Source organism: Simochromis diagramma, unplaced genomic scaffold (genome assembly GCF_900408965.1).
Source record: "Simochromis diagramma unplaced genomic scaffold, fSimDia1.1 OVJJ01000330.1, whole genome shotgun sequence".
Lineage (NCBI taxonomy): Eukaryota > Metazoa > Chordata > Actinopteri > Cichliformes > Cichlidae > Simochromis > Simochromis diagramma.
Genome location: NW_024386930.1, coordinates 422,437 through 438,547, shown reverse-complemented (window position 1 = coordinate 438,547; position 16,111 = coordinate 422,437). Strand labels below are relative to the sequence as shown.

General features: G+C 38.9%; 1 protein-coding gene across 1 annotated transcript in view; it reads right to left on the bottom strand.

The window, feature by feature from the left end:
• srbd1 (S1 RNA binding domain 1) overlaps nt 1-16,111 on the bottom strand; it is a 51,013-nt gene that overhangs the window by 29,037 nt on the left and 5,865 nt on the right. The window contains exons 10-14 of the mRNA XM_040037119.1: nt 9,060-9,163; nt 8,043-8,150; nt 7,723-7,880; nt 6,236-6,326; nt 5,925-6,032 (exon numbers count right to left, since the gene is read on the bottom strand). Coding sequence (XP_039893053.1) covers nt 5,925-6,032; nt 6,236-6,326; nt 7,723-7,880; nt 8,043-8,150; nt 9,060-9,163 — 569 coding nt within the window. The remainder of the gene's footprint in view (nt 1-5,924; nt 6,033-6,235; nt 6,327-7,722; nt 7,881-8,042; nt 8,151-9,059; nt 9,164-16,111) is intronic.

Below are 16,111 nucleotides of genomic sequence, written 5' to 3'. Positions count from 1 at the left end.
GAGATTATCCGCTTAACTGGTCAACTGGAAGCCAAGTTCGCTCACCATCTTTTTCATTAAATAAAAAAAAAAAAAAAAAAAAACAAAATTTAAAGAGAACTGAATTATTATGGAGAGGATGTTGAAATCAGACACAAGTATGCACATTGTAGGCAGTTTGTTCAATGTACCTTTGTTAAAAAAAAGCCTTGTATAGCCACAATGATAGCATCAACCCACCAAAATATTTATGATGTCATATGCTTATTATGAAAAAAAAAATCCTGAAAGCAAATCAGTGCTGAAAAAATTAATTAACCGATCAACAAAATATTTATTCAGCAACAATTTTAATAATCACTACTGGTTAATTTCACATTCCAGCCTCTCAAATGTGAAGATTTGTTGCTTTTCTCTATTGAATTACAGAATATTAAACAGCTGAAAGCATAAAATAATGAAAAGATTAATTGCTGTGATAGTATTTCTCCATTTTGAATTTGCTAAAGTTGTGATTATTAAAGAATCAGAATCATTTTTATTTGCCCAAGTTTGTGCACACAAACAAGTAAATTTGCAAAAATAGAAACGTTATATTTAAATAGGCAGTATATACAATTGAGTTATATTTTTGACTTTCAGACTTTCAGTAAGTGCAGAACTGAGTAGTGCAATGTGCATATGTGCCTATCACCTTCATATACTGTAAAAGGTACAGTAAGTAGCTTTCGGGGTTATTTATCAGAAAAAAAGAATGTTGTATTCATAGAAATACAATGATTAGTGTGTAATTACATCTTCTAACAAAGTGATGTGGACAAGACGGACATTCTGCATAATCGCGTTTTATGTATGTGGCTGGATACCGGTCACATATGTTGTACACCTTATAAGTAACTTTATATTTAAAGATCACAAATAGGTCGTTCAAACTATATATAAGTATTTAACATTTGGACATCTATATTTACATCATCAATTTTTCATTCTGTCTTTCTCCCCCTCCACACATGCTCTTTCCTCCCTCATTTCCCCCTCCTCACCTTAAGCCTCATCTCCGGTACTAAAGTTAGAAAATGTGAATAAATATGCTTATCTATCTTGGATATTGTTGCAGTCACTTATTCACTGAAGATAACACATCCGACACTACCATCTCTTAAACAAACTAACAGTAGGCAGGCTAAACAGCAGCAGCTGGTTATAAGCTAACATTATTCCAGCTAATGTAAGGCTCAAGTGTCTTGCAAATTACACTCTCCCTCTGATAAACAGCTTGATAACATTCTCACATACAGTAGTTATTCACCAAGTGTCCCTGTAAAACAATGTTTAATCCATTGTTTCACTAAGTTCAGCGAACAGTGGCAAGAACATCATGATTACGAACAGAAAACCCTGGACACGAGCTTCACTGACTCATCGACTCTTATTGGACTCCTTTCACAAAGTTTTGCAGCTTGTTCCAGAAACAATTAGACATGGGAAAGTGGTATATTGACAGCTGAGGTAGACAGCGAAGTGACAGGCTGCAGTGCCAGCTAGAGTTGTTTGCCCCACATCAGCCACTGTAGCTAGGTTTATACACTTGAATTGGGAGAGGTAAGAAAACACAATTCAATTGACTGCAATCTGAACTCTACCAATATGGTGAGATTTACACACTGTACCTTTAAAAAAATCAGAAAGAACTACACATATGTTAATAATGGTACTGTGTACTTTTTGTGGCCTAATGAAATTACTCTGTGCACTCCAGTGTACATCATTTCTGCGCTATCAGGGAAACAAATAGGGGTGACTATTACAGCTGCACAGAATAAAACAAGCTTTCACATCTGTAGCTCCAAAATGACATAAAATGACAGTCTTACAGACAAAGACTCAAATCTGTGCACTTTTTTCACCGTCTTTGGAAAAGGCCACACTTCTAAAGCATTATGGTGATGCAGAAGATGAAAGTTAGACTTAAACAGGACTAAGGCAAGGAAAACTGCATGCACACACACACACACACACACAGTCAAAATACAAGTAGGGATGTCCTGCAGGCTGCCATTTCTGGCTGTCATTCCATCTGAGCACTGAGGCAGAAGGACAGAGAGCGAAAGAGAGACAGGCGAGTAGAGAAGACAGGGTGGTGAAGGGTGGGGGTGGTGACACAATGAAGGCTCACAGGGAGACAGGAAGCAGACGGTGCAAATGAGGCCGGGGACTTTAATGAACTACGGCACAGTCAAAGCTGGCAGAAAAAGTGGAGGAAAAGAGAAGAGAGGGGAGGTCTAATTACCAACACATGTGTTTGCAGAGGTACACACAGAGCCAAACAAGCCAGCCCAACCTAATACCTCTAATGGTATTCTAGTAAAAATATTAAAATACTGGTAATGCCAAACTTTTACTGATTCTATTTAAAATGGTAATGGCATCATAACTAGCAGCAGATGCCAAAAAAAGCAGGGTGAAAAACAAGGGCCACTAAAGGTATAGCAATGGTAACACAGGGAGAGTCACTCACTTTGTAAATACCCTGAAACCACTATTTTGTCTTCCTGGTTGTTTTCCACCACTGTGATTTGGCTAGCTACGGATTCCTAAAAACCTTCCTACATCTGTCAAGCAAAAAGTATTGGGCACCAATTTGGTATCACGTCAGCCTACAAAAGCTCATGCAAACATGCTAAGTATATAAGAAAATAGGTCAATTAATTACTTTGGGGTCAGCACTAAGACCCCTACTGTTTCTGATGCTACACAGCTATTCTACATCACTGTCATCATCCTTGTGGTCACAGTAATGAGTATGTCTTAGTAGCAAGTCAGGGTCAGCTGTGGGTCAACCAGCAGGGGAGTGAGACCCTCACAGTAAACAACCATCACTCTTTGAGGCCAGTTATTCTTTAATCAGCCATGCAATCATTGTCATTCTTCAAGAGATGCTTCTGTCAAATTTGACACAATTAACCAGATATCTTAAAGGAGTATTAAGGAAAAACACATATTACTAATACAGCAGGTATTAGGATGTTAATCCATTTTAGATCAATAAATGTTGACAACTAGTATATTAACCAACAGGCTAGCTATACAATTTCCCCACCCCTAAAACTTTTTTCCATTTGTACCAGGAGAATGACTTCATCCTGCATAGAATGATTTTCCATGCAGCAGGAATGACAGAATAAAAAACATGCAGAAATAAGTCTATTGATATAAAACTGCTGTAACATAAATGTGAAGTATCTCAGTTACACAGTCAGTTGGGTTAAAAACCCAATTGAAAAATTACAACTAATTTAAATCAACTCTACCTATTCTGCTAAGATGAGTGGCAAATTACCCAGCCACAGTTATGCCTTTTGGTTGCCGATGGCTACCAAAAGCATCTGGTCAAGAGGCACCTTGCTAAGGGACAGTTAACCAAATATTAGTGGGGACGTAAGTATACATTTGACTCTGTGTGGATTAGAAAATATCAAAAATAAATTCTAACTTGAAATGTATGTTATCCAATCACCTCACGCTGGGAAAAGAACGGCTCAAAAAAATAATTAAAAGTCCAAAATTACCATAACAATTACGGATATGATGTGTGTATGTAAACTTATGACCACAACTCTAAATCCCAAAGTACGTGTAATACTGATACTGAACCAACATGTATCCTAGAGTTTTAACACTTTGGAACGAACCACTATTTAAGTATGGGCAGTTTTTGAAAATCTAGGAAAAGGATTCTGCAGGGCCAAAGAATGTTCAACTGAAGTTAAGAAGGGAAAGTCAAGAAAGGGATACATAATGTAAAACAAGGACCAAGGAGAATCAGATTGAGAGAGAAGGGAGCGAAGAGCAGCAAGAGCAGAATGTAGATTTAAATTCTGAAAAAAACAGACTGTATTTTAACATCTTTTTTTTCCCATGTCTTATTCATCAACTGTCCAAAGAAACCAGAGTGAGATATAGGACCAGATGATTCTGGAAAGATGTTATCTCTGGACGACAACAACCATTTTTCAATAACTAATGTCAAAAGAACAGCTTTCTGTTCTTCTATAGTTCACACACTTGCAAATGCCTTTATTCCTCAAACCATACCAAGTTAAGGCAGACTCTTTACACATGTGCTGCGTACTCAAATGTGATTAATCACATTGAGTAATACAGGACATTCAGCTATCACCACATCAAACAGACATCCAAAGGTTCTTCTGTGTTGTGAAAAGTGTGAATGCCAAACAGCTGCAGCAAAAGAATGAACAAGAAAGGCATTATATCAAGATGTAAAATTTGGCTGCTCTGGAGGTGCTCAAAAGAAAAACCGTCTGTCAGGAAAATAATCAAGTGGACATTAACTTACTAAACGCCTCGCTTTCACCGTTTCTGTTCTAAAAAGACGACAGAAAATGTAACATGATAGAAAAAATATGGGCTATTATACCAAAAGCACAACCTTTGAAGTGTGTGTGTGTATATGAACTCCAAGGTGCTCAGAAAAAAAAAAAATTATACATAGACATTCACATATCACTTAAAGTCACTTTAGGCTGTGGTCCCACTTCTAACCCCAAGTCAACAAACACACATGGAACTCAGTAGAGAGTGAGCGAGATGGAGCAGGGAGAGGCCAGTGGTTATTATGCTTGGACACAGGTTCTGTGCTGTTATATTCTTAAGTTTGGACTGGGCCTGGTTACAGACACAACTTCAACCACAAAGCGTCTCTTTAATTGGACCAAAGCGTAACAAAGTCCAGATGGCTTTAATGGACAATATTCACTGGAGGACACATTCCTCTTAGTCTTACTCTGCATCTGTGTCCTGCTTTCTCGCTCACACATATAATGCTTTTTGTTTTTTATTCTTCTACACTTCTCATCACTGTTCTCCCCCACTGTTAATCTTATTCTGTACCAAGATCATAATAACTTAATAATCATCATAATACTATGGGGGTGGCTGTAGCTCAGGTGGCAGAGCAGGTCAGCCATTAATCAGAAGGTCGGTGGTTCGATCCCAGGCTGCCTCCTGGCTGCATGCCAAATATCCTTGGGCAAGATACTAACCCCATGTTTGCCTGCTGGTGGTGGTCAGAGGGCCCGGTGGCGCCAGTGTCCGGCAGCCTCGCCTCTGTCAGTGCGCCCCAGGGCAGCTGTGGCTACAATGTAGCTTGCCATCGCCAGTGTGTGAATGTGTGTGTGAATGGGTGAATGACTGAATGTAGTGTGAAGCGCTTTGGGGTCCTTAGGGACTAGAAAAGCGCTATACAAATGAAGGCCATTTACCATTTACCATAACAATTCCAGATCTTGCTGATACCTCCCCTCTTACTCCTCTTTCATAATGAAAGAGATTACATATTGGCAGTTAAGTTGTATAAACAAATCAAGGATATTTCAATGAATCACTTACTTAAAGGTTTTTTTAATATTTTGGTCCTAAAAAATCCTTGGGTGTTTTCTAAGAGTAGGAACCATGACTGCAGTTAGCCTTGGCTTAGCCGAGCAGTGTGGTATGTTTTTTGCAAACACCATAGAGAGGAAAGACAACAGACAAAGTTAACTTTAAAAATAGACAGAACAAATACAGTTGCAGTTATTTGGTTGCAAATATGTATTAAACTTTGAATTATTTCAGCACCAGTTCAATTCAGTTTGTTTCTGGTGTTACACAGATTCATAAAGCTTGAGCTTCACTTACTACTATGTAATTTTCCTTTCAGAAAAAAGCACATATCTTGCAAACCATCCAAAAATATCTAAAGGTCCACAGTTTACAGCCTTCTGTTACTGTTTAAGATGCAAATCTTGCAAACCCAAGAAACAATAAACTGTGCAATAGAAGTCAGCCCTCTGGAGAGTCATCTATCAGCCATCTTTTATAAGCATTTATTTCTACTCAGGATAATAAATAATTTACGAACTATTCCAAAGTATACTGGACCTTACCAATAGGACACATCCAGTGGGTGAAAATACCGCCGGGAGATGAGGTCAGCAAAGAAGGACTCTGTTTCCCGACATGCTGTCCCATTGCCAATGACAACCCTACTACAGCTAATATGGACAAGATGAAGAGGAGAAAACTGAGGATTAAGAAAAAAAAACCATCAACCTCTGAAAAACTGCAACTGGGTTTTGAGTTCCCTCCAGATTTTAATAATATACAGTTCAGTGGACTTTATAACACCAAGAAAGCAGACAAATACACAATCTGCACAGAAATACTATGATTAACAGTGACTCTTTAGTTGTAATACCTGTATTTGGTCATAAGGTGGCGTAATTTCTCTGCTTCCCTTGGTTGGTTTGAATTATGCAGGTACACAACATCAGTTTGGAGAATCTGACCTTGGACAGATAAAAGTAGCAAGAGAGAGAGAGAGAGCGAGAGAGAGAGAGAGAAATTACAATATTGCTGATATGTAACTATGATGACAAGAGGAATTTAACAGACAAAGATGTATGCTATAACGTAATGTCTCTTCCCTCTAAGTTGAGTACACAACCTATAATCCATCCAAGCTGCGCCAGAAAGTCAGTCACTTCACTGCTTCATTAAAAGAGAAGTTTAGATCTGAAGCTGTGAAATGATGTGAGCCAGGAGACACAAACCTGTGACCACACCACACGGTATTTGATACTATTTAAGTGTGCCAGCATGACTTTTGGCCACACAACTGGTAACCCAGAGGGTGGGGCAATCCCTTGCCAGTTTGAGGGCACAACCACTGAGTGACATGTCAAAAAAAAAACCAGTAAAATGGACACAGCACATACACATAGTTGTGTGCACACAAAAAAATAAACCCACCAGGTTCATGCCAGCTCTATCAAATCTAGTGGTGCCTGGTTACACGGCAACCTTTCAGACAAAATCTTTGGCTTCATAATTTGCCCAGTAACAACTGGAAATGTGTGCCATTGCTATGTATATCCAGGTTTGAATTATCAATAGCAAAGGGAATTAAGCACAAGTGTCAGAAATCACAAGACACAAACGAGGGAAATAAAAATTCACTAGTCATAAATTTGAAAGGACACTTAAAAAGTGTGATAAAATACAGTTGGCAAAAGCAATGACTTGAATTTATACTTAGTTATTGTATTAAAATATGACAATGAATTGCATTAACTAAAAACAAACCATCTTGGCACAGCTGTTCTCCTGAGATACAATGCACTGCAGTACTCAAAACTTTCAAAAGGTTTAGGGTAAAAGGGTAAAAATACAATTCCCTTTATAGTTAATGGACAAAAGTGCTCTTTGGAAAGGGCTACAATGATTACAATCACAAAAAGCCTTTAGAGATGCTTTTTGAGCAGCAAAAATGGATGTGGCTCATGGCTTTGTCTCCCAGTCAGATAACGACTCAAAAACATTTGTTGCTCCTGATGAAGAACTACATCCAGTAGACCGAAGTCCAGGACAAAGCCCTGATTTGAATCCCTAGGTAAATCTGTGGGATTCTCCCCGTGGGTTCTCTCCAAGTACTCCAGCTTCCTCCCACAGTCCAAGGACATGCAGTTAATGAGTTAGTGAGGTTAAGTTAACTGGCGATTCTAAATTGCCTTTATATTTCCATCTTTCTTCAACATCAATGTGATTTCATCATATCTTTAGCAATAAAATGTATTTTTAGTATTATTTGTGTAGGTACATGAGTATGCTTTTTATACACTGACTTGCAAAACCAAGAGATAGCTGACAGGGAGTCCACTTTTGCACATTTTTGTGTTTACTTACTAGTAGGTGAGAGAATTGCCAGCTTGCAGCCATGTCTGAAGCCAGGGTCCACCCCCATGATGACACAGCCTCTCACTGGACACACCAACAGGCGCTGGCGGAGGTTGCGCACAAACATGGCGATTGACTCCTTCTCCGCTGCACTCGTCAGCTTAGTCCTAAAGAGAGAAAATGCAAGATAGAGACAAACAGATAAGTTAAAGAAGAGAATGACAACATCAACAAAAGAGAAACTGAGAAAGGATCAAAAAAGGATCATGGTGTAAATGGAAAAACTGATATTGGGTGAAAAAACACTTTAAAATCCAAAATCCACTTACCTGTAACTCCTGGTGAGGAAAGGAAGAATAAGCCTTTTATATGAATCCTCCACTGCATTCCTAATGATTGCATGAAGTTCTTCTTTTGCAAATGTCTTTGGCCTCCACCTGCATTAAAGCAGTGGGGGTAAAGAGTGCGTTCTTCTGCAAGGCGTTTCTACTGCTTAACGTATTTTGTCAAAGCAAATGTGCCTTTGCAAACTGACTCTTGTGCTCCCAAGAGATGCTTTGCAAATGTCATCAAACCTTTTATTATAGTTTAAACCAGGTGGAGTGTTCTGCTTGTCATATTTGGTGGCACATAAGGAAACTACTCCTTTAATCATGAGAAATACGTCTTATCATTAGAGTAACATTTTGTTACCTTGCTTACAAGATGCCTAAGAATATATATTTAAAAATAGATAGCGTACTTTACAAATAGTACTTACAAACAACTGCTATTTGCTTCTTTTTCTTTTTTACTGATTATTTAAATGGCTATTTCAGAGTGGCAAAAAACAGAATTAGCAAAAGTTGCTGTTACTTAGGAAAGTGCTGTGCTACTCATGCTTCCCAAAACTAATATTAAAAAAGAATACTAAGAAAATATTCAAAATTATGAGAATTGTTGCTTTACTTTTTACAATAATTTCTCAATGTAAAATCTAATTTAAAGATACCTGAAGCATAAGTCAAAAATAATGAATGGATTGCATTCAATTTGGAGTATTAAAAAAATATTAAATTTTCATTTTTGTCCTCTTAAAAAGCAATAATGACTCTCCAGCCATTTCTTAGTATTTCTATTATCGACTTCCGCCACAGGCAAAAACAGCCACAATACATACAGCACTGGTATCATATGTTCAGTTTTGTACCTTTTGTACAAAAATCTTAAAGTCAACAACAGATGCCACACTTTCTGCCTTCTACAGTTCCAGTTTTGTATTAAAATTTTTAACAAAACATCATATGATCATGGCAGACACAAGTGTCAGTGAGTGTAACAGTGTTTGTGTATTACTTGTGTCTGACCTGTTGTTGATGCACCACCTAGTGAAGTCACTCTTCACCCTGTCGGGGATGTTCACCTTCACTGTCAAAATCTTGAGACTCTCCCCTCGGTTAATAGCCAGCGTCTGCACATATATGCACGCATGAATGCAATACATATATTTCCACCAGTTACCGCACAGACAGTTAAACAAGACTCGCTGTTGTCCCTAAAACCAGCATCCACTGAAATCATAAATATTCAGATTAATTTATGTGTGTATATGTGATATACTTCATTTGAAGTATGATAAATAGCAACGGCTAGCAGAAATATTTTAGAAAAATGTATATTTTATGTGTATATTTTGTTTTAAAACACATAAGGCTCTGTCGCTTTAGTGCATGAACACGCTTTACTCACACAAACATACAAAAAAGAAAAAATCTTTGAAATCTCAATACACGTGCGCTAAAAGTGATGAGCCTAGGAGTATATCCCGTGGCCAGGCCTGTTTTGCTGTGCGGTCGTTCCCCCCTCAGAGGAACTGTTACATGCTGTTAAGCAAACAGTAGTAAGTGTCTGACCTTTTCAGTGGGGAACCTTTAGCCTGCCATAGAACAGGGCCAAGAAACAAGACGTCAATCTGGAGCCCAAGCGGAAGAAGCAAGCTGACAAATGCCACCACCATGCCACCATCAGCACTGAGACCGCAAGGCCTTCCCCCCACCCGCACCCACACAGTGCCACAACCATTACCACTCAGCAGCACCCTCGGAAGGGATGCGCCCATATTCAACACACACACACAAATAAAAACATAAAACACAGCTAATGGCATGGCAGAGACACGGATTAATGCAGCAAGTTTCCTTAAATAATGATGAAAGTTAAGATTTCTCCTGTGTTGACATGTTTCTCCCCAGGGCTGCTTCGCTGACTATGAAGAGATTTCTCAAAGAATCTTTATCAAAGAACTAAAGTTTAAGAGGTAGTCTAAAAAAAAAAAAAGCAGGCAAAACACTTCTTTATCTTGGAATTTAGGAAAGCCCATGAGTGAAATTAAAGCAGTAAATACAAAACAAAGCCTTGTTAAATCTGCGCTCTTGGGCTTTAATTATTTTGGGTAATTAAGAATGACATATCTGTGACATGTCTGGCATAATAAAGTTTTCAGTTTTCAGAAATTCAAGAATTCATAACACTTTAAGTAAATAGAAGCTGCACAGATAAACACAACAGTCTATCTATATACACAACACTATAATGTATGATAAAGATATAATTCAAATATGTATTTCTTATAAACAACTGCAAAAATGCATAACTGTACCAGAATTTTAGCTGCTGCTTCTAAGGTTTTATTGATATCACAACCTAAATGGAGAAAAAAAGAAATCTCTCCATAGTGTAGTGGTTTACACATTCAACAGATCACCAGTTCAATTCCAGGAGAAGACACAAATTCCTTTGGTATTGCATCAGGAAGGGTATTCGGTGTAAACCCTTCGAAATCAAACATGCAGAGATACGTGCTGTGGCAAGCCTTGGTGAATAAGGGAGCAGCTGAAAGTAGCTTTCTGGAAAACAAACAAACACTAAATTCATCTTCCTTGTTGTTGGTATGTATTCCAAATTCAGCTATGGTGCCAATAAAAGTAAAAGATCTAAGTTCATCCAACGGCAATTTTTGTTCATGCTCAGGTTTTTTCTATAACAGATGACGGTCCTCAGTGATGATAAACACCAGTGTCTGGTGCTTCTCTCACTTTCTCTCAGTTTCTATCTGAGTTGGGTCACTGATGGGACACACAGGGTGATCTGGAAGGAAGGGTGATGTGAGACAGAGTAAGAACTGTGTTTGTGTTTTAGATGGGCCCAGAGTGACAGGTAACCAAGTACTGGCCAAACCCTGACAAGAGCAGACAGACCGTCTCTTCTAGATGCCCCTTATTCCTCCCACCAGCCCTGAAGGGAGGGCAGTCAGCCAACAACTATACTCTGTCTGTCTCCTTCTCTCTCTCACCCTTTCTTTAGAGGAATACTGTCATCAACACATCTATCCATCCGACATATCAAGGATAAACAAACAGACACACATATTCAGTGCCAACTTGCAGACTTTTTGACTTTGTTGACACACACAGGACACATTGTATATGAGTGACGAATGTGGTTGTATAACAGCTGAACAAAGCTGTCAGTAGAATGCTCAATATTCCTATATAAGTGAAGGCCAGTAGGATTAGAAATACAAAACTGGGCATCTAATGGTCTGGATAAACAATAACCAGTAAAGTATATGGAATAATAAAACCAAAGTATCTTTACACAGTTTGATTTCATTTAAAAAATACGCTTTGTAAGGAACACACATGGAGTTTCCCATTCTCACTGTCGCACAGTGACATGTTCTCACTACTGGTGATATGTCGCTTGGTTTAGGTAAAGGTAGCGAATAAATACATTAGGTGCAGAGCGTGAGGGAGGAAGGAGACAGGACACCTGACGTCCACTTGTAATCACTGATTACACAGACTTTGTACTACCCAGGTGGCAAAATAACATATTTTATATTTGACACATGAATCTGATTCAATATACCGCAAGTTGTACAAAGTTATAAAATCCTCAGAGCATCTCGGGCATTAAAACCGTTACATAAACTCAAATATACCACATGTACAGTACACACACACACACACACACAAACAATTTTGCAGTACAAAATGTGAACATACAAATAATCTTGTTTTTCTCCGCCTGTCCATCAAAAACAAGTGTTTAATTGATAAAACAGTTCCATTTACCCAAGCTTCTCTGCAGGCAAGCCCCAGACTGGAGCGCTGAACTACCATTTGATCACAGCACAAATCGCATTAAAAACAGCCCACTGCATGTTTAACAAATCTTCCCTGGCATACTCGAGAGCACAGCAGCTGCTAATAGCTATAAGGTAAACGTGTACCCTTCAAAGAAGGCCTCAAATCATGTTAGTCGGAATTAAATCTGAGCTAAAGAGGGCACAGCTTAGCCTGGTGTGTGGTGTGCTCTTACAAAACTGAGGAAGTTGGACAAGTGAAGAACAAAAGAAGTGGCAGGCGCAAAAAACTATCAGCAGATGAACAGTAACCGAAAGTCGTACCATTGGGAAACAGTAACAAGAGATTTTGAATGTCCTTCATGAAGCCTGGAGAACTATTCCTGGAGACTACATAAGTTTGCCTTAGAGAGTTCAGGCTGTGTTGAAGGATAAAATGATACCGACTTTTGAGCTTGTTGAAATTGTACAAATTCTGCTTTTGTCTTATATACGCTACAATAAATCACTGTACTTTTCCCCCCATTTTCACTCATAAGAAATCATAAGAAAAGTTGGATTTTTTGTGCCTGAAATCATTAGCTGATTAACAAGACAACAAAAAGTACTGAATTACTCATTTATTCCTATAATTTGTTTATATTTTCAGCCCTTTTTTCAAGAAAAGTTGAAAAATGCCAAACCAAAAAGTTTCAACTTCTAAAGTTCAGGAATGCACTCTTTTCCTTCACTTCGTGTGGTCATAAAAATCAGTGACATGGATTTTAGAAGGCAGCACGAGAAAAATCATCCACCAAATCTGTTATTATGGATTCAGAATTAAACTTGGATGTCATTTCAAGCCCGTACTTTTGAATCAAGGTGAACACCTAGTGTTCAGATGTTACCTTCTTGATTAATTCTTTTCCTTAATGTATTTAACTTTGACGATGAATTAAAATGTACCAACACCAAAACCTAGAATCCCTTTTATGTGTTACTTCATTAAGGAGATTAAAATTCTGAAGATGTACTTTCCATGCTACCTAATTTTGTTTTACACCACAGGAGATCTATACTTCCACACACCCTTAATACAATGCCTTGCACTTTATTTTTAACAAACTACCACGGCTGGGGCTTAATAAAAATGTGCTAAAGCAAACGGGCAAGTGTGCGCTCACACACATGCCTCCTGTCAAAACACATCTCCCACCTGCTCCCCCTAACTGCCAACTTGACGGCTAGAAAAGGTTCATATTAGCCGGAATCTGACAGCTCGCAGGGTCACAGCAGCCTGTGGATTAACGCTCCGTGACAAAGGCGAGTCATCGAATTAAAGGCCTTGCATAGAAAGGGGAGGAGAGGCGCAAAGCGGAGGTGATGAGTGGATTGGAGGGCTGACGTTTAGTAAGAAAAAGAGGGAGGCAGAGTAGAGCGAAGCAGGAGAGATAAGTGACGGAAGCACCTCAGCACCACTCATCTGTCCATGCTCTGCCTTCCCTTACTGCCCCCCACTCCTTCTCCCCGTCCTTTTGTCCGCCTGTGGGCCCAGCAGCAGTAGCTGTCACTACAGGAGAGCGCCTGTCAATCAAAGCTCCCTAATCCAATGGCATGTCGGCAGGGGACATGTCACATATGTTAAGAAGAGAAAATGAGGGGACTCACAGGGTGCGCTTGTGTGTGAGCAAGTGTGTGTATGCATGTGCGTATGCGATTAAATGACTGTAGGGCAGAGAGCGGTTGCCAGAGAGTGTGGTGTGGCAGAGACAGCAGATGATGGAAGCTGTGGTGACACATGAGGCCCGGGCCCAACTCTGAGTAACCCACCAGTCACTAGAGGGACAGAGGGGGAGCAGAGGATGTGGTGCAAGATGCAGGAGGGCTAAATATGAAGGCACAGACAAGGCTAACTGTGACTGACATGGCTAGCATTCAGAAGTGGCATGCATTAAGCAGACAGAAATGACACAAGCAGATGGTGTGCATTTGTTCATGTTTATGTGCATGCGTGTGTGTATTTGAGAACTAGGGTAGTCAAAACACACTCCACAGCTGTAAATGACCTTTATGATCATCAAGAAGACTTGACTTATTTGTTGCTTTTCAAGTTTATTTGTTTTGTATGTATTTTCTCTTATGGCTGGGTTATTACTTGTCTCATTAGTTATATCATAAAAGTAAAGGTGTTAGAAGGAGTAATTCCAGTCGAGGTAAAAAAAAAAATAGGCACAAGAAAAAGTGTGACTCTCAGCAGCGTAAATGTATCTTACAAATAAAGCAAACTGTCATTCTTTTTGTTTGGTTTTTGCTGTGGAGCAATTTTAGCCCACCCTTTTCCACAGAATTGTTCAAATTGAGCTACACTGAAGGGTTTTTGAACATGAACAGCCTATTTAAGGTCATGCTAAAGCCTTTCAATTGGACTTAAGCTTGGACTTTGACTAGGCCATTCAAAACCTTTAATTTGTTTTCTGTTTTTTTTGTTTAAGCCATTCAGAGGTGGACTTTCAGGTATGTTTCAGATAACTGTCCCACTTTGTAACCTAAGTGTACTTGAATTTCAGGGAACAAACTGATGGCCAGATATTCAGGATTCAAAATTCATGGTTTCATCAAATACAAGTCACCCAGGTCCTCAAGAAGCAAAGTAGTCCCGGACCACCACATTTCTACCACTATGTATGCTTGTTGGCACAATATTCTTATTACGAAATGCAGTGTTAGTTTTATGTCAGATGTAAAAGGAGTCAAAACTCCCAAAAAGTTACATTTTTGTTTCGTCAGTCTACAGAATATTTTCCCAAATGTCTGTGAGATTATCGTTTATTTATTTATATAGCACATTTAATTACAAGAGCAACGTTAACCAAAGTGCTGTACAAAAATACAAAATAACTAGTACCAAATAACTTATAATATTAGTACCAAACACCAAATACCTCTCATACTGTATTAAAAGCCAGTGAATACAAATGCGTTTTAAGATGAGATTAAAAAGACTGACAGTAGTTGCCTGTCTGATGTGTAGGGGTAGATTATTCACACAGTTTAGGTGCTACGGACCCAAATGCTTGATCACCTCTGTGAACTAGCCTTGACCTTGGTATGGCTAAAAGCAAAAGCTCATTTGATCTAAGAGATCTAGAGGGCGCATATCGCTGCAAGAGGTCAGACAATTGCCCAGGAGCCTGTCCATTCAGGGGCTTTGTAAGTCAACAATAAAATTTTAAAGTCAATTCTGAAGTGAACAGGGAGCCAGTGAAGAGAGGCAAGCACCGGCGAAATATGTTCACATCTTTTAGTTCATGCAGCTGCAGCATTTTGGACCAACTGCAGTCTTGCAAGGCAGGTCTGGCCAAGTCTAACATATAAGGAGTTACAATATTCCAGCTGGGATGTAATAACAGCATGGATTGCCCATTCAAAATTTTTAAAAGACAGAAATGATTTCACCTTAAAAGCCTCAGTTTGAAAAAAGACCAATGTACAACTGAGCTAATCTGTTTTTCAAAGGTGAAATTGCTGTCAAATATAACCCAAAAATTTTTGGCATGCAGCTTAACAAAAGACTCAAGGTTAAAATGAGAGGTGCTGGGATTGACACTTGGTCCAAAAATTATCACTACAGTTGTGTTGTTATTAAAGTTAAGGAAGTTAGAGGCCATCCGGGCTTTAATTTCACCGAGACACTGAAGTAGGAGCTCCAGTGGAGCAGGACAGCTTCTCTTCAGTTGAATATAGATCTGAGTGTCATCGGCGTATGAATGGAAACAAATGTTATATTTTCAAAAAAATTAGACCTATGGGCAGCATATAAATAAAGAATAAAATTGGCCCCAGTATAGATCCCTGTGGAACACCGCAAGTAAAGGGAGCTGAAGAAGAGATAAAAGCTCCAAAGCTCACAGAGAAAGTCCTGTCAGATCGGTATGACCTGAACCACTCTAATGGAAGGCCCTTGATGCCGCAATGCAAGATGCTGTGGTCAACAGTATCAAAGGCAGCTGTCAGATCCAAAAGCAAAAGCACAGCTGAGTCTCCTGAGTCAGGGACTAATAAAAGATTGTTAAGAACTTTTAAAAGTTCAGTTTCAGTGTTGTGAATAGCTTTAAAACCAGACTGAAACCTCTCAAGAACATTGTGTCTATTTACAAAAGAACTAATACAATCTTTTCCAAGATTTTCAATTGGAAATAGTTCTGAAATTTGAACGGACAGAGGAATCGGGATTAGGTTTTTTTTAAGTAAAGGCTGTACATGTTTAAAACAAGCTGGCACAACACCTGAAGT